This window comes from Artemia franciscana, chromosome 11, assembly GCF_032884065.1.
Source record: "Artemia franciscana chromosome 11, ASM3288406v1, whole genome shotgun sequence".
NCBI classification, from domain to species: domain Eukaryota; kingdom Metazoa; phylum Arthropoda; class Branchiopoda; order Anostraca; family Artemiidae; genus Artemia; species Artemia franciscana.
Window position 1 is genome coordinate 25,999,178 of NC_088873.1, and position 22,720 is coordinate 26,021,897.

The 22,720-nt window shown below is 35.4% G+C and overlaps 1 protein-coding gene across 11 annotated transcripts in view; it reads right to left on the minus strand.

Moving 5' to 3' along the window:
• Nucleotides 1-22,720, minus strand: part of LOC136033020 (uncharacterized) — a 408,980-nt gene that overhangs the window by 139,286 nt on the left and 246,974 nt on the right. For all 11 annotated transcript variants that reach the window (XM_065713569.1, XM_065713568.1, XM_065713566.1 and 8 more), the window contains one exon: nucleotides 16,662-16,929. In XM_065713569.1, the coding sequence (XP_065569641.1) occupies nucleotides 16,662-16,929 (268 nt within the window). The remainder of the gene's footprint in view (nucleotides 1-16,661; nucleotides 16,930-22,720) is intronic.

Consider the following 22,720-nt stretch of genomic DNA (forward strand, 5'->3'; position numbering starts at 1 on the left):
CCAGATTTTTTCTTCAATTTGTTTTTTCTTCAGATTTATTATTCATCAAGATTTTTCCTTATTTTCTTCAAGATTTTTTCTTCGGGAAATTTTCTTCGAGATTTTTTTCTTCAAAGTCTTTTTATCCTCAAAAAATTCCCCGAACCGCTTGTGAAAGATGTGTTTTCATTCAGGAAGTCTTTATAATCCGTCATCAAAGATTTTTATCCACTCTAGGAATCGAGCATAAAACCAGAGATTCCCCCAATGTAGTGGCGCGTTAGATAACTAAGCCAACAAATCGCTCCTAATATTATGTTCTTGGGAATAGATTCTATGTGATAGGGTATTTCCCACTCGGGGAATTCTCTACACAGTTTCTGGATCCATAAGCTATGAATCGTATGTCTTATATGTCCAAAAATAATTCACATGGAAGGGAGAAAATAGACTGGAGGCAAAATGTTTAGGAGCATATTATTGTTACATCAAGTGAATGTTATATCATTGTATTTCCATCTCGTTTTGACCAAAACCACAGTTTGAAATGTTGATTTGTATATTTTCTTTCGATTTCCGAACATCAATGTCCTTACTTGGTGCTAATTATAAAACAAAGATTTTTTAAAATAAATAATTCTATTATCTTTTAAAAGAGCTTTACGGGGCTTGAGAGACTCTGTTACCTGATTCCGCGTGGTTTGTGCTTTACTTAGTGTTCATTGACAAACAAAGATTTTTTGAAAAAATCCATAATTCTTGCATCTTTTGAAAGAGCTTTAGGGGGTTTTAGAGAAACTGTTGCCTGATTCTGTGTGGTTCTTTCTTTACTTGGTGCTCATTAAACAACGATGATTTTTTGTTAAATAAATAAACCTTTCATCTACTAAAAGAGCTTTACGGGGTTTGAGAGACTCTGTTGCCTGATTCCGTGTGGTTTATTCTTTACTTAGTGCTCCTTAGAATATTTTCTGTTTAATAAAAAACTCTTGTATCTCCATTAACTCTTGTAACATCCACTTGTGTGCTTTCCTCAGTTATAAGCGGGGTTTTTCACTTGACTAGCGGCTCATGAACTCTAGGTAAACAAGTCACACAAGATATCGTCATCCTCAATAAATATAACAAATCACACGAGATTAGTTACGTAACTAGCAACTCCCTATAGTATTACGTAACACCCAGGTCTACGTAATCAATACCAATATCTTGAAGAAAACATTTGCATAGGCAAACAAGCAACTCCTGTTACGTAGGATCCTGCTGTGCGTAATAACGTCTTGAAAAAAATCAATAGTACCTATGGTTGCTAGAGACCTGGAACTGGTTGCTAGGGCTCGCTGACACAATGCAACCAGTACTAACGTCTCTCTTAATGGCTAACAAGTGTCGAGTTTGCATACAACCTTTTTTGTCATGTAAATGTATACTCCCGCAAATAGACATACAAACTGATTGGCTTTTTCATTGACTTGAAACATATAGCTGGAAGCCCTTGAGCCCAGGAGGCCCAAGCCCACAAAGCAAAACCATCATTTTCGAAAAAGGACCAAAAACAGTTTTCCGAAACAGAAGGAGAACTTACACCCTTAAGATTTTGGGCTAAGGGCACTCTGACACACACAAAAAAGCAGTTTTGGGAAAGCAGCCCCAAAAAAGGAGATGAAAAAAAAGAATTTTTTTATCAACTTGAAACTCGCATCCTTAATACTTTACGCACCTAAATAAACAAAACGAAAAATGAAAAGAGAGACAAGGTTATCTGACAGTAGGGCGACTTTAATTCGTAAATACTAGGGTCAAGAGAAACCTAATGCACAAAATTAAATTAAGTTAGTGGCAATGACCCCACAAAAAAGGGCCATCACTTAGCTTTTAACTTAACACGTTTGTCCTTAAATCCAGTTGTGCAAAGAAATTAAAGTGGTAATATGGTAAATGGTAAATGAAATGGTAAAAGCAATGAAAAAGAATTGGTTAACCCGCAAATAGGCCCAAATAAGGGCCATAACTATTTTATACCCAGCTTGAAGCTTTCATTGGCAAGTATTTGGGGCGAGGGGAATTCTAGTGCACAAAGATGTTTTTAGGTTGGGACCATAAGCTCAAGAAAATGGGCCAAATTTTGTTCCAAAATGGATTTCATCTTGCATTTGTGAGTTCTTAGGACAAAGGTACATTAATACTCAAAAAACTGGTTGGGGTATGGGCGTCATAAAGTGAGGCATTAGAAACTTTTTATTTGTTTTGAAATTTATTCTTGAAGCCTTTGAACAAAGGTGCCACAAGCTGGAAAACAAAGAGTAATACCAGTACATCTGAAAAGGGGCTCAAAATAGGACACAATTTTTTTTCTCTGAACAGCTTCAAATTTACAACTGAAGTCCCTCTACTAAATAAACTTACAGTAGAAACAGTATGCTTGAATACATGACACTTGAAAATAGGCCAACAATTTTTCGATTGGGTTCAAAACTATTCGTGGGTCATTGAACAAAATGTATTAAAAAAAATAAACAAAACAAAACCCAAAATAGAGTAAAAAACTTTTTCGAGCAATTTGATCTACATTCATATCGACCAGGGTAAAAAGATTCTTAGGCAGTGGGTACGATTCCCGTAAAGTGGACTGTCAGCTTAAAACTTATAATCGTAAGTTGTCAGACCAATGGAAGCCAAAAATTGGTACTTGACAAATACTCAATTTCTTCTTTTTTTTCAATTTGTAGACGCTGAAAATTTATATCAGTAAGGGGACCCAAGTGCACAGAAAAGTATCGGAAAAATTGCTTGGCCTAAAAATGGGTCACATAGTTTTTTTTTGCTGTTCTGGCAGGAGCGTATCTACCAAAAGAAGCTACTGACTATTCCATGTAGAGTAAATTATAGATTACAGACATGTTGAAAAAGGTCCATTAGTTTTGCGCGTCAGTTGGCTTGAAAATTACCTCCCAAGTCCTAGAGGCAAGTGAACATCTATGAAGAAAAACAAATTTTGGCCGCAAAAGATTTTTTTTTATTTCTCACCAGCTCAAAACGTACAAGACATACAAATAGGGCCTATAGACATCAGCTAAAGCAATAATTGAAAAAATGGCCGCATTGATTTTGATACCAAAAACTGGGCTGAAATTAACATTTTCTCCTTATGGCAAAGACTTCGGCAGTTCGATAAAATATTTGGGTCTTTTTTTTTCAAAAACAGGCTAATAGTGCTACATTGAAACAAAGTGTTTCACTAATATTATTCGAGTCAGATGGGATTGAGACACTGGGAATGATAAAACATATAAGCTAGAACAACCAGAAAATACAATGGTGAATGTTTCTGAACTAAAAATGAACGCGATGAAAACTTAAATGGTAAACACTTAAAATGATGCGCACAAATAAGAGTGGTTTTGTCACCCCTTGGACCCTCTTCTCCCCACAAAAAAAGTCAGCAATAACTGTCCTCTTCAATTAAAGTTTCTAATTTCAGCATGATCCCCACAATCATAAGCTCACAAAATATATAAAAAGCAATAAAAAATGTAAAAGCAGCTTTCGAACCAGAATTCAGAAAATAATTTATAAAAGTCGATAAGATAAATCCTCCCTAACATCCTTCGAAAATTCCGAATTGATCCCCCAAGCTTTTCTTGAGTTACTGAAAGCCGGCTATTTTCATAACCGGGGTGGAGATGGCTTCTTTTTGTTCTTGTATCTGCTTTTTGTTTAGTATCTGCATCGATACTAAATATATTCTAGGGGGATAGATTCTAGTCAAACAGGGGAAAAACAGGGCAAATTTGAAATAGGTTAAAGACTAAAGCTTTAAATTTTTACCCTCTGTCCCCTACCCCAAACCAAAATTCCATATCCGCTTATTCCTGTGATTACACTATCTAAATCTTTCAAATTAATACCACAGGCCCATCCCAGGACACTGCAATTTTAATCACTTGACAACACCTAGTTCCTTTTAAGTTACCTCGCTACCTAACCTTAAATGAATTGTATGTCTTACACAGGTTTATAGTGTGAAAATGTTAGGTGGATGGAAGAAAAAAACAAATTTCCCTGCTCATGCCCTTCAAGAATGCTCCAAGTAATTCAAAATATATCGGAATTACGCCGTTTTGATAAAATTCTAACAAATGTTGCCTTTCAACTTACCTCACGGCTAAAACCTGATTGATTTTAATTCCCAAATTTATTCATACTGAAAAACGTTCAGCTGGATCAGAGGACATAACTTCTTACTCTTCTTCCGCCCCTGACACAAAATTGAAAGTCCATCTGCGCCATCATCTTTCTTCCCAATATTAACTGAAGTATAAACTCCACCCCTCAATCTGTTCCCTAAATATTGTGGATATGGCGTTCCGATAGCCTGGATATCGTTCGATTTATCTTTACCGTCTCCCCTAAGCCACACTTCAAAGACTATATGCTTCCCTCTAACACTCCTTGAAATTTCAAAATTGACAACTCAAACTGTTCCTTAAATATTACAGACATGTCATTTCATGATCTTGATTAACAGATTGTAGTGTTTTATTTACAACGCTACTTAGCTCTGCGAAGATTATAGGTCTCATACCAGTTTATAGTACAAAAACGTTTCGGTGGATATGAAACAAACATTGTTGACCCTTTCCTCTTTTCACAATGTAAGAATTTGAAGTCTCCTTGCCCTAGCTCCCTTCCTTTTCACCATAGCACCTGAAAACACAATGTATCTTTTGATTTATCTCTAACCGCTTCCCCAAGTCAAAATTTGACAGAATCCCTAAAAATTTCAACTCGATCCCACAAGCAAGATCCAAAATAAAATATAAAAGAAAGAAAAACCGACTTGTGTAATTTACGGCGTTTCCCTCAGGAGGTGCGGGAATTATATCATCCCCGAAGCCATATTTAGTGAACTTACGCTCTATTTTGAACGAAAGGGTTATCAGAAATTTTTATCAGATGTCTTGAGTCACTTAGGAGAGGAGAGGCAGAAAAAACGAGACAAGAGGAGGACTGGTTGTATCATATAACTTCAGACTATTAATAAGAGCACTAGAACCTTCAGTTTCCTATTTCAGTTGCCCATTTCAATTCCCAAAATATTAAAGACATGCTGTGTTAGTTTAGAACAGGGTTCAGGGGTGTGATTCTGTTAGCTCAGACACTTTCGAACCAGGTACCAGTGAGTACCTGGAGAAATCTGAGGAAGGTAAACAGGAAGGATGTGTGAAAGCACAGGATGGCTGGTCCCCAGTCCTCCGTCACACTTACTGATAGAAGGGCTATGAAATAGAGATTAGCACTGTCAAAAGGGACTGTAATGGCCATTACCATAATTTTAATCTTTTTAACTTTTTGATTTAATTACCAGGATAAACGTAGTGTATGGATTTATCTCTCATCTCCCGACTCAAAAGCTAAAATCCATTTGACCCCACCCCTTCCACCCTCTCCACTGATTCCAAAAAGCTTCAACTTGATCCCTTAAGTTTATCCTAAGACCTAGTAAAAAATTTCAAAATCAGGTGAACATTGTATCTTTTGATTTATTCCGGCGCATTGGTTCCAGGTAATACTCTTGGGAAATTCTGGGAATCACAGGCTAGAAACCGTCCCGTAAGAGTTCATTCAACATGCAACTAATCAGGAGCAAAGAAGTTTTGGCACAATTCTGGGCCCTTTAGCATCCCTCACCCCAAGCAAAATGCATGAACCTGGTCGCCCTGAAAACCATCTTTGAAAGTTTTGAGCTAATCAGACATCGAGGGTCAACAACAAACCCTTTCATTAGGTCGTGCAGTAGCACTGCCTAAGAAAAAAGCGATAGCAGTATCGATATGGTTTCAGTAGCGATAGCGATATGGTTTTAAAAGCAGCCATAGGATGTGCATATTTGGAGTTACTACCCCCTCAAAATGTTAATACGCACACCTGCGCAATACTATAGAACAACTGTAACGGTGAAGTACACTTACGTCACAGGGAATATTAAATTTATTGAGGGTGACGTAGTCTTGCATGGCTTGTTGGATCTTACGATTTGCATCAGTATTGAAAGTGTCCAATTTGTTAAAATCAAGGATATTATTCTTTAGTAATACATTTTTTACTATATTGGATACGAATGCGCTACATTGAATGCGAATACGAATTTATTCTGTACTTTATTGTGAATTTATTGAATTTATTGTGTACGAATTTATTTATGCGAATATATTGAATACGAATGCGCTATATTGAATGGGCTAGTAATGACAGAATGAGAATTGGACTGGCTAATGTTGCAGCAGAACAACTGTAACGGTGAAGTACACTTACGTCACAGGGAATATGAAATTTATTGAGGGTGACGTAGTCTTGCATGGCTTGTTGGATCTTACGATTTGCATCAGTATTGAAAGTGTCCAATTTGTTAAAATCAAGGATATTATACTTTAGTAATATATTTTTTACTATATTGGATACGAATGCGCTATATTGAATACGAATACGAGTTTATTGTGTACTTTATTGTGAATTTATTGAATTTATTGTGTACGAATTTATTTATGCGAATATATTGGATACGAATGCGCTATATTGAATGCGCTAGTAATGACAAAATGAGAATTGGAATGGCTAATGTTGCAGCAGAAATTCCAAGGGGTTGCTGGATAACGCTAGAATGGGACGAGATGTTTGCGCGATATGTAATATCATTAAGCACATTCAAGTCGGAAGAACAGTCCTGCTTTGCAAGCTTTGCTTTTCATAGTAAAATATATTGAAGACAACGATTTGAATTAACCTGTAAAAAGGAGTAAGTTGGTTACTAGCCAGAATAATTCTTTGTTAGTTTATAATCGATAGTGAGAGTGCATGCCAAGATTAAAAATGACTAAATTTGAGAAGCAAAAAAATCAGACGGAATCTAGTATATATATATATATATATATATATATATATATATATATATATATATATATATATATATATATATATATATATATATATATATATATATATATACACAAAACTTTTGATTCTAGATGATGACTTTCTAGAGTTATCTCTCAAAGAAAAATATTTTCTCAGAGAATGCTTAACGATATAATGAGAAATGATTCGTCGTCTCTGGACTATTGCAAGAAATTTTCACGTCGTGGCCCAGATACATTTACTCACTTTATTGATATACTAATTGAAACAGAACAAAATTATTTTGTGGTTTTGCTTTTAAACACTAACTAGATGGCCATTTTGAAAGACAACAAGAAATAATTCAAATTAGTCGAGTAAGAAATAAGAGATAAGTGTTACTATAAACAATTTTATCCGCAACAACCGATCTCTGAAAACGTACATTTTCAAATTTATTCCAGTGAAGATTATTTCATAGATTTGACTTCAACATTTATAGATTTGCATGTCGTTGTAAAAAAATCTAACATTGAACAACCAAGTGCAGCCGAGGGGCTATCCTATGAAAATTGTGTACTACACAATTTCTTAAGAAAAATCAGCGTCTACATAAATGGAACATTGATGAGCACATGCAAAAATCTTTCAAATTTAGCAAGTTACATACAATTCATGCTTATGTCTCCAATGTCCTAAAAGAAATTGAGAGGTATGGCTATTGGATATGAATACAAAACGGACACTGACACTAACATATACCTAGAGATACCAAAACTAAAGATTTAGACTTGGTAGGAAAAATAAATCATTAGATATTTAATATACTTCAATGTTATACCAATTGAGATTGATATAAAGCAACAACTTGCTCCGTCCAATTTTATTTTGCAAAAAGTGGTTGGTACTGCACCCGATATGACAGTCTCTCACACCTCGGCAATACGTCATGTACAAAAACAACAAGTTATGAGTTCTTTTGCTTTGACAATTCGAAAATAAAGAACTAGTTTAAATAATATCAAATTTCCTGCTTCTCATACAATCACAAATCAATTGCACAATGCTACTGGTAGCCTACACGTCCCTACACTGATTTACCATTTATCAACGGTGAAATTCCTTCAAAACTTGCTTTGCATTTTGTAAAAAGTGCTAGTGCCATTGGAATCATGGACAGATTTTTCATAAAAATTTGAAATGTTTGGACTTTCATATCGTGTAAGTAAAGTAAATACAACTCTACTCTACAATTTATTCTTTGACAAATCCAAGTGAAACCTATATGAATTGATAATGCAATCTCTAAATCGAGGTTCAAAATTATTTGAAAATGGCATAATTGAAGAGATGTTTCCGAAAACTCATGGTACCATTGTATTGGATTTGTCCGGTACTCAAAACGGGCACAGTACGGTTAGAGTGCACCTTTGTCAAACCATTTGAAGAGAGTATTGTATTATCCCTTGCTAAATAAATTTGAAACCTCCACGTATAAGTAACCATCATTAATGATAAGTGGTGACAGCTCGTCAGGACTCAACCTGTATTCATCTTGGGATTCAAAGTCAGGGTCACATTCTCTAGTTTAAAATTCAAAATCATTTTTTATTATATCTCTTTGTAAAGTCAATAATACTATTCTGATTCAGACTATATAATTCACGTTTTTAACTTGCTTGTTTGATACAATGTTGCACACAAAATTCTCGTATGAAGAATCATTTTCTGTAACAGCCAAATAAAAGTTAGTAGGTTTATAATTATAGTAGGTGGTATCTTCACAGCTAAGTGGTAAAACCCAGACTCTCTTACTATTCCAGCAATTAAAGCGTAGAGTAGATTCTTCCTCTCAAAGGAATTTAACCACGACGACACCGATCTCTTAAAAATAAACTGAAATCGCATTTAGGGTTTATTGCAATCATGCCAGGGTAAGTATTTTCCAAATGATCACATTTATCACAGTGACATTTGGAACATAGGGAACCTTTAGTATGAGAGTCATAAATCTCTTAAAGACAAGAATTACAGTCTGTAATTTGCAAAGCATATCCTATATGCAATTTACATGGATTGCATAATCTATACATTTCATTATAGTCATCAATGATTGTAGAATTCTCACAGGATGACCAGCTGCAAAATGCATGCAAACAGAATGGACATGTGTGGAACATTTTTTCGATGCTGACTGTCTCACTTCCAAAAAAAAATTGACTGGCGATCAATAAACTGAGAGTCCTCTAGGAGGATCAAACGAGGGACGTCACAAATTTACTCAACCTATCTGTTGTTGCCTTGCAAAATGGCCATCTAGGTAGCAGTTAAAAGCAAAAACCACAATATCATTTTGTTTTGTTTCAATTAGTATATCAATAGATTGAGTAGATTCTTCTGGTCCATGACATAAAAGTTTCATACAACAGTCCAAAGACGGCGAATCATTTCTCATTATATCGCTAGGTATTCTTTGAGAAAATACTTCCTTTGAAGAGATAACTCTAGAAAGTCATCATCTAGAATCAAAGTTTTTCAAAAGTCATTAAATTCCGTATGATTTTTTGCTTCCCAAATCCAGTCATTTTTAATCCTGACACTCTCATTACCGATTATAGACTAACAGTGATTCTTTTTCGCCAATAAAACATACTCTTTTTCTTTAGATTGATTCAGATTTTTGTCTTCAACATATTTCACTAATGCATTTAATCAATAGTGTAATTTTTTGGATGTGCATTATATTCGCTTTTGCTGCAAAGCATGACAGTTCTTTTGACTTGAATTTGTTTAATTATACTACATATTGCGTAAACACCTCGTCCCATTCTAGGGTTAGCCGGCAACCCCTTGTGATTTTTACTGTGACATTCGTTTCGACTCGTTTCGCCATTGCTAGCGCCTTAAATATCTAATAGAGTAAAAGCATCCATTACTGAACAATAACATTCTTGATGTTGAAACACTGAACTCAGTTTCAATATTGAAGCAAATCATAAGATCCAACAAGTCACGCAAGATTTAATCATCTTCAACAAATTTAACATTCTCATGACATAGGTGTACTATGCCGTTAAAGGTGCCCCCAAGCATTGCGCAGGTGCACTTAATAACGTCTTGAGGGGGTAGTAGCTCTAAGTGTGTCCCCCCTATGGCTGGTTTTAAAACTCTGGAGGGGAAAAGAATAGGGATGTGGGCACAATGTCCTATTTATTTTTATTAATGAATTATTTTTGCACTAATGCACTTTGTATAGGAGGATTTATCTAGAAAATTCAAAATGAGCCCATTTGATTGTAAACTATAGGTTCTAGTGTCCTTTTTAAGAGTCAAAAAGAGTTGGAGGACAGTCATCTCCCTTCCACGCCCAAAAACTCTCTAAAGACATCCAATCAAAAGTTTGAGATGATCATTTATTCAAGATAGTTTGAAAGGTCCTTTAGTGTCCAAAAAGTTGTTAAAATTATCCTTATAAAAAGGTTTTTGAGTATGAATCTGCTCTTGAGTTTTCAAATATTGAAATCCTTAGAGATCCCTGTTTCCTATAATGCGTTTCTGACAATCTTCTTGATTTACATTTGGATAAATCAAGGAGTAGAAGAATTTAACTAAAGGGTTTAACAATTCACTCGTGTTGTTTTTTACTAGTCTCTTAAATAAAATGCCCTTGGAATTAGTTTTAAAAGACAGTACCACTTAGTCTCTGTGTGTTTTTTTTCCACTATGAAAGCAGTTTGAAGTAAATGATTTAAATTCTGAAATATTAAAGTATTTACAGACAGCGAGGGAGTTTCTTGCCTTGTTGAAACGTTTATGTTTCGGTTACTATTAAGGGTGAAGAAGAATGGCGTGGTTTTTTTTGACGAGTGTGACGGCAAATGTTCTGAATGTCTGAGAGTGAAGTTATAAGGTAATTGTGAAAGGAGGAAGTTCGAATTACTGTTTGGCCAGTGGCAGTTCTGGTGTCTCTTGAGACCGACTTCTCTAAGATCTTGATTAGCCCCCCCCCCACCTGCCCCCCAAAATTTCTTAGGTTAAATTTGAGTAAAATATCAATTTATTAAAAAAATGTGAATAAAAAATATAACAAAAAAGCATTAAAATTGATGATACTTGGTTAACTTACTTTTATCTTCAAATAGTGGTGATAAAGATAAGGGAAAATTGAAAAATTTGAATTCAGTTTGCTTGTACTTAATGCCAACTGCGTCAACTACTTTATTTTAACGGAAATGAAATTTCAGAGATTACAGAATGATTATTTTATTTAAGAATTAACGACGCTTCTTGACTACTGTGGTCCCTGTGTCGGCCCTGCAGTGCATTCCTGCAGCGTGATTCGATCTCTGGATCCCGCATTACCAAGCTAAGGTCAAATCCACTGCGCCACCACAGGACTACAGAATGATTATAACCATTAGATTATTTATTTCAAATATAGCGCTTCTTGACTTTCTGAACCCAGGGCAAGTTTCACCTCTGCCTTCCCCCTTAAACAGCCTCTGCGTTCAGATATAGTAGTTAGTTTTCATGGCTATCCATTTCTTTTTTCCTTTTTTTATTGCTTGGTAGGCTGAATTCATAGGCTGGATTTGCTGGATTCATTTTTTAAGTGATGGGATGAGTGATAAAAACAAGAAAAGAGGACTAGTTTTTTACGTTTTCCATTGTTATTGATTTTAATTGTTTCGTGTTTGTTTTTTTAAAATAAAAATCAGAATGATTATTAAATGTGATATTGGCTTAGTTTTCAAACAGTTCGTGGTAACGAACTATAGTAAGGAGCGACCCGGCTCAATAGTAACCTAAACTCTAAAAAGTGGAATTTTGATACCAATAGTGGCATCAAAAGAATCGCATTTTAATGCTTATTTTTAATATGCAAGTTTCATCAAGATTAGTATTACCCATCAAAACTTATGAACCTGAGAAAATTTGTCTCATTTTAGAAAATAGAGGAAACACCCACTAACAGTCATACAATATTAACAAAAATCACATTATCAGATTCAGCGTATCAGAAAACTCTGTTGTAGAAGTTTCAAGCTCCTATCTATAAAAATGTGGAATTCCGTATTTTTTGCCGGAAGACAGATCACAGATGCGTCTTTATTTTTTTTCCCAGAGATGATCTTATCGACTCAGTGATCCTAGAATGTCGCTCACTCTAACAATAATAAAAAGTTCTAGTGCCCTTTTTACTTGAAAAAAATTGGAGGACACCTAAGCCCCCTCCCACGCTCATTTCCCCCCAAAGTCATCGGGTCAAAATTCTGAGATATTCATTTTATTCACCATAGTCGCAAAACCCAATAACTAGGTCTTTGGGGATGACTTACTACCCCACAATCCCCGTGGGAGGATGTGCAAATTACAAACTTTGACCTGTGTTTACATATAGTAATAGTTATTGGGAAGTGTAAAGACATTTTCAGGGGGATTTTTTGGTTGGGGGGGGGGGTGAAGAAGTTGAGGAGGGTACGTGGGAGGATCTTTCCATGGAGAAATTTGCCATGGGGAAGAGAATTTCAATGAAGGGGCGCAGGATTTTCTAGCAGTATTAAAAAACAATGGAAAAATAAATACGAGGAGTTTTTTCAACTAAAATTAAGGAGCAGCATTAAAACTTAAAACGAAAAGAAATTATTACGCATATGAGGGATTTACCTCCTCATATTACCGTGCTCTTTACGATGCAGAATTTTTAGTAATTTCAACTATATATTCAACGGCCTTAGTAATTCAGGGGTCATTCTTAAGGAATTGGGACAAAATTTAAGCTTTAGTGTAAAGAGCGAGGTATTGACAAGGGGAGGTACCCCCTCATACATGCAATAAAAACATACGAATATAGAATTTCGTTACGTAAGTTATTCGTAAGTTACGTATATTTTTTACAAATGAAAATGTTCGTACAAAATTAAAAGTTTTATTTGCATTTTTAAGTAATCCAAAAATTGGAGGGGAACTAGGCCTCCTCCCTTGCTCCTTATTGTCTCAAAATCTTCCGATTAAAAACTATGAGAAAGCGATTTAGCAAAAAAAAAAATATGCAAATTTCGTTTTAATTATTTGTGTGCGGAGAGTCAAGATCAAAACATGCATTAATTCAAAAACGTCCAGAAATTAAATAAAAATACAAGTTTTTTAACTGAAAGTAAGGAGTGACACTAAAACTTAAAACGAACAGACATTACTCCGTATATGAAAAGGGCTTTTCCCCCTAAACGCCCCGCTCTTTACGCTAACGGTTTTTACTGTTTTAAAAAGTGGAGTTAAGAGAAAGAGTCAAACTTTATTGTAAAGACCGGGCGTTGAGGAGAAAAAGCCCCGTTCATATACTGAATATTTTATTTTCGTTTTAAGTTTTAATTACTTCCAGTTAAAAAAACCTCCTTACTTTCTTACTGAATCTTTTACTTTTTTTCTCCTTACTTTCAGTTAAAAAAACCTTTTTTTAGCTATAAAACGGAATCTTGTATAAACTTTCGCAGCAGTAGTAACTTTATTGGTTTTTTAAGTCCATTTTTGAAAAAAAATAAACATAAAAAACAAGAGCTAAGAGCTCATATGGCACTTTTGACGAGGCCAGAAGAGCTGAGATCTAAGAGCTCATATGGTATGAGCTCTAACGAAATTCTAAGAATCAATAGATTGCTTTAAAAGGAAAATCAGAGGCTTAGTGCCGGTCAGGATTTAAAATAAGAGCTCTGAGTCACGGTGTCCTTCTAAATATCAAAATTCATTAAGATCTGATCACCCACCCGTAAGTTATAAATACCTCATTTTTCTTATTTTTCTCTCCCTTTAGCCTCCCGGATGGTCGAATCTGGGAAAACGACTTTATCAAGTCAATTTGTGCAGCTCCCTGACACACCTACCAATGTTCATCGTCCTAGCACGTCCAGAAGCACCAAACTCGCCAAAGCACTGAAACCCTCCCCCCAACTCCCCCAAAGAGAGCGAATCCAGTACGGTTACGTCAATCACGTATCTACGACATTTGCTTATTCTATCCACCAAGCTTCATCCCGATTCCTCCACTCTAAGCGTTTTCGAAGATTTCCGATTTCCCCCTTCAACTTCCCCCAATGTCAACAGAATTGGTCGAGATTTAAAATAATAGCTCTGAAACATGAATTTCTTCTAAATATCAAATTTCATTAAAGATCCGGTCACCTGTTCTTAAGTTAGAAATACCTCTATTTTTCTAATTTTTCCAAATTAACACCGTCCAGCTCCTCCAAAGCAAAATGATCTGTTTCGATTATGTCAATCGCGTATCTAGAACTTGTGCTTATTCTTTCCATCAAATTTCATCCCGATCTCTCCACTCTAAGCGTTTTCCAAGATTTCTGTTTCCCTCCTCCAGTCCTCTGTGTCCCAGGATCGAATTCGAGTCAAAAATGGAGCATCTGAGACATAAGGTCCTTCTAAACATCAAGTTTAATTAAGATCCAATCACCTATTCGTAAGATAAAAATACCCCACGTTTTCCAAGAATTCCAGTTTCCCCCTCCAACTCCCCCGCTGTTACAGGATCTGAGACCAGAATTTAAAATAAGAGCTTTAAAGCAAAAGATCCTTCTAAATATCAAATTTCGCGAAGATCTGAAAATCCATTCGTAAGTTACACATACCTCATTTTTCCAAATTACCCCCTCCCACTTCACCAAAGAGAACCCCCCCCCCCCAAATGACGCTAGATCTGGTTACGAGATCCTTCTAAATATGAAGTTTCATGTAGATCTGATCACTCGTTCCGAAGTTAAAAATATGTAATTTTTTCTAATTTTTCAGAATTAACCCCCTCCCCCCTAATTTCCTAAATAGAGCGGATCCGCTCCAATTATGTCAATCATGCATCTAAGACTTCTGCTTATTTTTCCCACAAAGTTTCATCCCGATCCCTCCACTCTAAGCGTTTTCCATGATTTTATGTTTTCCCCCACCAAACTCCCCCCAATGTCACTCCGGTCGGGATTTAAAATAAGAGCTTTCAGACACGATATCCTTCTAAATATCAAATTTCATTGAGATCCAATCACCCGTTCGTAAGTTAAAAATACCTAATTTTTTTCCAATTTTTCAAAATTAACCCCCCCCCCCACCCAACTACCCCAAAGAGAGTGGATCTGTTCCGGTTATGTCAGTCATGTATCTAGGACTTGTGCATATTTTTCCCACCAAGTTTCATCCCGATCTTTCCCCTCTAAGTGTTTTCCAAGATTTTAGATTACCCCTCCCAACTCCCCCCCCAATGTCACCAGATCCAGTCGGGATTTAAAATAACAGCTCTGAGACACGATATCCTTCCAAACATTCTAATTTCAAATTAAAATTAATCGGATGAACCTTTCGAAAGTTAAAAATACTTCATTTTTTCTATTTTTTTCGAATTAACCGGCCCCCCACTCCTCCCCCAGTCGGTCAAATCTGGAAAACGACTATTTATAATTTAATCTGGTCCAGTCCCTGATACGCCTACCCAATCTCATCGTCCTAGCTTACCTGGAAGTGCCTAAAGTAGCAAAACCGGGACCGACAGACAGACCGACAGACAGACAGACCGACAAAATTTGCGATTCCTATATGTCACTTGGTTAATACCAAGTGCCATAATACCGTTCGAGATGACATTAAAGATCAACTTTTATTGGGCCAAATTAAAAATTTTGCATTGATTGCTGAAGTGGAATCTACTCTGCTGTGTAGTCTTGTAGCTCCATTCTTCTTTAATTGTTAAGTATCGCTGTTTAAACCTCTTCCACAGGAAGGAAGTTTCATATAATAAAGCAAATCGTAGATTCCACGAAAAACGCACAAACTTAGTAGGTCTACAGCTCACTAAAAGTTTATCTTGAGTTAAATGCTAAAAACTCTGAAGTTGTGCTTAGATGGAAGTGAGAGCCCCCTAAACAAACTCTTCTGGGAATTGTAGGATCACAGTAATACTTGTTCGAAAACACGTGGTAACTCAAACCGAACGTCCTTGGGATTTACTATGCATCTTTTGTTACAAATAAGCTGTTTTTTAACGAAATTTTCAATTTGGTAGTTGTCCTGTGTTATTTGAATATTCCACCGTTTTGGAAAATGCTCACAGGTTCAAAAAAACGAAATCTCTGTTCCGTTTTCTTCAGTTTCGTACTTTTAAACTTCTTTGTGAAGTGACCATGTAATTTTTTATACAAATATGTTATTGTGAGTTTTCAGTGCGCTTTTTTTCTTTTTTTCTGCTCTGTCCTTTTGTTTGTATCACAGATTTCCAAATAAACAATAATAATGATAAAGGTTACAAAAGATAACCATCTATTAAATTGGTCTATAAGGCAATAAGAAATTTCGAAAAAAATTCTTTTTATATTCGAACTAAAATAGAATAGTGGGTGTCAATTAATGGCTAATTGTAGAAAAAGCCAGACAGATAGTCCAATTGAGTGAAAGGCAAACCTGGCATTAACCCTCCCCGTTATTAGGATCGTATTAAAATGATGTTAGTTCATTTGTTAATAGATATGTTTATCTATTATCCGTGGTTTTTAGTCTTGTTGTGAATCACTCTACCTTCGATGAATAAAATTATCGTTATGAGCTGTTTTTGCAAAAAATAAGTATTTTTTCTCTAAAATATAAATAGCGAGAGCTATTATAAATAGAATCGCAGATTACAAAGAAAAATATACGGAAGTTGAATAGTTTTAAAAAAATAAACAAAGGTAGATTGAGAGTCAAATAAAGAGAGCGTTTGATAGAACATCGATCTTATTGGAGAAAGCAAAACTTACTTGAGAATATGAGCTTCGAAACATTCCACATTGATTTTCATCAAACCATGAGGGGTTGGAGTCTACTGTTGATACAGCTCTTTTCCTTAATCTATCTGATTTATCTTTCAGGGCCTCATTTTTAGAAACCGTGACACTGGATAATATATTCAAACGCGTTTTCAATGTAGATAATGCTCCCTTTGTCGACGAGTCTCCTTTACGTCTAGATTGACCATTTTCACCGATAGTATTGTTGAAGAGTAGGTGGAATATAACTAATTTGTCTCTACAAATGGGAATAAAACAGGTTAAATAGCTAGTAAAACATCAGAAAGGTTAAATAATGGGAAATTGGGGAACAAATAGAATGTTTTTTTGAAAGCATAAAATTACAGCCCCAATTTTTGCTGAAAAAAAAAACAAAAAAACAGCGGTTCCTTTCAAAGACAATAAGAGAAAATAATTAACAGGGAAGTCAGAAAAAAATACATATTTTAATTAATAGGGGCACACTTGTTTCCATTCTCGTTAAGATTAAAATCTTTATGGGTGTGTTCTATGCACAAGCCAATGAGGCTGATCTTTATATCAAGGACCAATTGCACACAGACCTGGGACAGCTCATTTTTAATGTACTTCTAGAACATGCCAAATCCAAACTATATCCCGAAGATTAGAAAGCTGGAAATTAGAACAGCTTGAATTATTGTCATTGTGGAGGTGGAATTGGGTCTAAGAAGAATGCTCAACTAATAGAAAAATAACGCTGCTATTTTTATCCATAGAAACAATTCGCTGCTATTCTGTTCTATGTATTTTGAAAAAGGCTCATACCAGATCCAGCTGCCTGAAACATCTGAAACTAAGGAAATCATAATAACCATAAAAAAATTAAAAACTCAATGAATTTTGTCAACCTGTCTCTATTGCATATGTTAACTTCAGGATGGTTTTAATTCTAATAACCGAGATACCTAAGGACTATCTCCACTAATACTGGTCACACATGTCAAAATACCCACCCAAAGAATAACGTTCTAAGACATAGAGGTGCGTCTAGGTGAATGCCCGTCTTGCACCTTCTTTTCAACGTTTCCATCAGAAAAAGAATAATGCAAGTATTTACAGAAGACATGACAGTTTTTTCTGACTCGAAGCTGTAGTTATTTCTAGCCATAAATATCAAACAATCCCTGTCCTATTAGGCTATCAGGACTGGTTTATCCATCAGCTGAGAATGTGACAGAATACATGGGAATCGAACTGGATCGCTTTAAGGACGCATCAAATTATTTGTTCATTGACATGCAGGGGCTGGTCGTCCCGCATATATTGGCTTTCGTGTTTCTTCAGATGTTTCTGCCAAGCTCATGTCAAAAGACCTCATGAGACCTCTCCTAACCTTGGACGGCTTAGTCCCGTCTGGTAAAGGCACTCACAAGATAAACAACAAGATTAAAATTTTTCAAGTGTCTATTGAATTCATTTTATTAAATGGAGTGGAAACCAAGGGGTACTGACTTTACGTCACCTGGTGTACACTCCAGAACACTAAGGGTGTCAGACAACTCCACCATGCTTGTAGGCTACTGTTTTTGCCACTCTTGGAAATTTTTTCGCTACGCTTGCCAAAGTTTCTGGCACACTTGGCACACTTCAACCATATTTGGTAAGCACCACCTGGTGTCTGTGATTTCTGAAAGCAGGCTCCCCCTTGGTAGAAACTTGATATACAAGTACAGTTGCTTTGATACTAGCCTATATTTTCTAGACTGAATGGCTGTACTGAATCAACGATATCTAGTAATCTGACTTTGTTGGCAACACTCAATTATGATCCTTTCACTTGCTGCTTCTTACATTTTCCGGCCAAGCTACCCATCATGCCTTTCAGGCAGATGGGTAGCCTGGATTTCCCATCCAGGCGGAATGATATCTCTTGAAACTCCCTGATCATACCGTACAAATCAAACAATTTTCAACCTAGATTCATACTAGGCTTGAGACATGCACAAAAATAACCAAAATATGGTCGAAAGACCAACGTGGTCTACGACAAGCCTAAAACAAGCAGAAATTACTAGTAACTGGGAAATAAAACCTGAAAAGAAGTTACCAACAATTTGGTAGAAAAAAAATCTCAAGGACAAGAGACTCATTCGTACTTTACTGAAAGCAAAGTGAATTGTTTAAATCATCAGTTTTGTTTAACCAATTGGTTTTCCTGTCCGTCAAAAATCGAAGACAAGCTTAGGAAAAATAAGGGTGTTTAAAAAAATGTAAAACTTAATTATTTGTTACAAATGTTTAAAAAACTTTAAGACAAGTAAGTCTATTGCTGCTGCTCCTCAAACCCCTAAATTCACTGGAGTGTCATTCACCACTTTACTGAGAAGAGTCAGAGGTCGTAAAATGTCAGGAGAGGCCTCATTTATTTTATTATTTATACAAATAGTGCCAAGCGCGAATAAAACAGCGTTGTAAAAACTGGCAAAAGAGAAGCGATTGAAACGATGTAAAAACTGAATATGCATTTCGAATAAGATATTTGTTACGTGTTAACACATTGAAAAAAAGAAAATCGGTATGCTAATCAAGGCAATAAGAAAGATAAAAAATTGCATAAATGCATTTATGACTTTTAATTTACTTTGACTATATTAATTGCGCTAATTTTATAAAAATTTTCGTTTATTCGATTTTTTTTCAAAGTACAGAAAACATATCTAAATAAAATTCTAAAAAGAAAAAGAAAAATTTTGAAACAATCTGTTTAGGATGTTAAAGCAACATTTTCAACTAGCGAATCAATAATAAATTCATCAACTGATTTTATGAGAAAATGTATTCCATTGCGCCGTTATTTCAAAACTTGATTTCATTGTTCATTTTATGTTATTTTCTTTTTTGGCTCCATTTACTCATTCATTTTAATCTCTGTCCATTCAAATTTGTTATTTAAGTTTATGTTTCCTATTTTTAGGTTTTAGCACTTCTCTTTACTTTTCTTTGAATATTTTCGGGAAACATATTTTCTTAATAATAAGCACAAGAGGTAAAATGAAGGTCCTATACTGCAAATTGGTAAGCAAACACTTTGCGCTTGGCATTTTGTTTTGACTAAAGTGGAATTCAAGGCTTTTTAGACTCGCTAATTACAAATACTTAAAATAAAAATACATTTTGTATCGTAAGTGTTTTACAAGGGGAAATCCAATCTCTTCATCACTTTTTATTAGTTTTTTTAAATGATGTTCTGTAAGATGAAGTATGGAATTGTATCAAAAGAATTTTACAAGCTCATCATGGTGGTAAAGTAATGGGAACTCCTACAAACTAATATTTTAATAACACTGAGCTCTTCCAGGGTGAATTGTTGAATCTCTTGAGCTCTTAGTTTAGCTCTCTACTTTTCTTTGAATTTTTTGGGAACATGCTTTCATAATATCATAAGATATCATAATATAATATCATAATATCATAATAGTCATAAGAGGTCAAGCGACGGTCCTAAACTGCAAAATGGTATGCTCACACTTGGCATGGTACACTTGGTCACATGGTATACTCAGTCACTGCCAAGTGTTGCTTAATGGTAAGCTGCACTTGGCATTTTGTTTCCAAAAAGTGGTATTTGCGGCTTTTTGGTCTCGCTTATTATAAACACTTGAGAACAAAATACGTCTTGTAGTGTAATTGTTTCATAAGGAAAATTCCAATTTCCAAAGCAGTTTTTCATCACAGAAAAATTTAATATGAATAGTTTTTAGTCTTTATAATTGGAAGACCCAGATCAAGTGAAAAGTTTCGTCCCTAACTTTCCAATAAATTTGAAGCCATGGTTGCATAGAAGTCCAAAAGTTTACCACAGGGAGTACAATTTCATAAATGAAGTTATATTTTAACCACAATTGATGCTTGAAGGTTCTTAAAAAGTATTTTAATTATTTTCTAAGTAAACCTCTACTACTCCGACAACAACTACTGCTATTTTGATGCTAACATTAATAAGAAATAACTAATATTAGTGATGATAATTATCAACCAATATACGTAATCAACTAATAAAATATACTTTAGATGTATCAAGTTAAAATAAACAGAAAATCAATTTAAAAAACACTCTTGTCTGTCTAATTCTTTAAAGCAATTTAGTTTTACTAAAATAAAATGGTACTAATTTTCATCAGATGTTTTTCCCATCGTAATTTATTTCTTTCTAGCTAAGAGATTTCAGCTGAGTTGTTAAGCGGCATGTCAGCTGAGCTGCACACATTTATTTAAGTACTCGTTTTCTGAAACCAGTATTGTCAGAAAACGTCAATGATATATTTTGTATGTTTTTCGCAATTGCATTTAAATAAATGTATCATATACTTGTCGCCAGCCAATAATGTAGAAGTGATCAAATCTAAGGAAATCCAACTAAATTTCAGCAAAAAATACAGCTAGTATTTCAGAGAGCCAGCTGTTTAGTTCAAATTTCCCCCTTGAGGGCCACAAATGTTCGCAGACAGAAGTTTTTTCGCGTCTCGCTTTTTGTTTCTTGCCGGAATGTCTAGGTTGGGCAAACTGTTCAATGTCTTTAAAGATGTGAAAATAAGTGGTATTTTAATGTGCTTTATGAAGACGATTAGAACAATAATCAGTTATTCCATAATGGCTGGTACACAGGAGCTCATTTGGGGATTCTTCACATAAAAACATTACAACAATTTCTTAGATTTTTTGGTGCCCTATAACTCCAGTAAACGCCTTGCTTTCTCTGTTGAAGCTCAAGGGTCTTTATTTGTTACTTATTCATTTTCACAGGGAGCGCAATAATACTACTTGAGTAAAGAGCGAATTGTCTTCAATGTATAATCTTTTTTTTGTATTCCCAGGCCACTTTCTATGGAAGAAGTGGCCTTAGAAACTTCGGAGGAGACTAATTTGACTATAAATTGTATAAATTGCAAGTTTTAGTCCCCATTTTAAGAATAAAACCTGAGTAAAAGGTAATCAGCACTCCCCCTATTTTTTAAGCTTCTGAACCCCCCTCCCTCAGCCAGCAAATACATCTGATCAAAATTTTGAGATGTCCTTTTGCCCTCAACAACCGAAAGGTACAATAACTATGCCTAGAGAGGTGGCATCACCCGCACAGTCCCTGGGGCAAGGGCTGAAAATATGCGACTTGTCCATAGTTTGTATTTAGGATTTCTTCTTTGAAAATGCAAGATTTTTATATCCTGGATAGATTCAAAAATGCTAAAGGTATTAAGGTAAATCTTCAGGAAATGTCGAGGAAGGCGCTGAACTAAATCAAAATATACTATCCGCATCCAGGTTATCAAAATGGCGTGTCTGCAGTATCTCCGGAAAGCCTTAGGGTGTTAGGATGAAAATTTCAGTACAAGTTGAAGAGAATGTTAAAAAATGATCAGAGGGCAACCATCCTCTCTCTCATGGCCTTTGTGTTGTCCTCACCCAGACACATCAAATCAAAATTGTGAGATTGTCATTTGGTCAAGATGACAATCTAAAACATTTAGTGGGAATATTGAAAAAAATCCAACACACAACAAAGTGCATACTAGTTGTCATAATGGCACTTCAGCAATATCTCAGGAGCAGCTGAGGGTGTTAAGTTGGAATTCTTATGACGTGTTGAGACGGATTTAAAAAAAAGTAATCGTAGTCCAGACCCCTTACCTTGTTGAATCCCCCTTCAACGCTGGTCAACATTTTGAACCCTCGGAACAAGGGTTATTTGATCCTGGGAGGAATTTTTATAGTGATTGGATCGCAAAAGGCAAGGGGCATTAACTTGATTTCTCCGAATATTTTGAAGGGAATATTTTACTAAGTCAAAAGATCATGTGTGCGTCCAGGTTATCAAAAAGGCGTATCTGTAACATTTCAGGAACTGCCGAGGATATTATATAAACTTTCGGGGTATGCTGAGAAAGATAGTGAAAAGTAATACGAGGTCAACCAGCCCCCGTCACACCGTCCCTTTTAAGATACTGCCCCAACACTGATCATACTTTGAGATAGCCATATTGTTCACAATAGTCAAAATGTCTAATAACTGT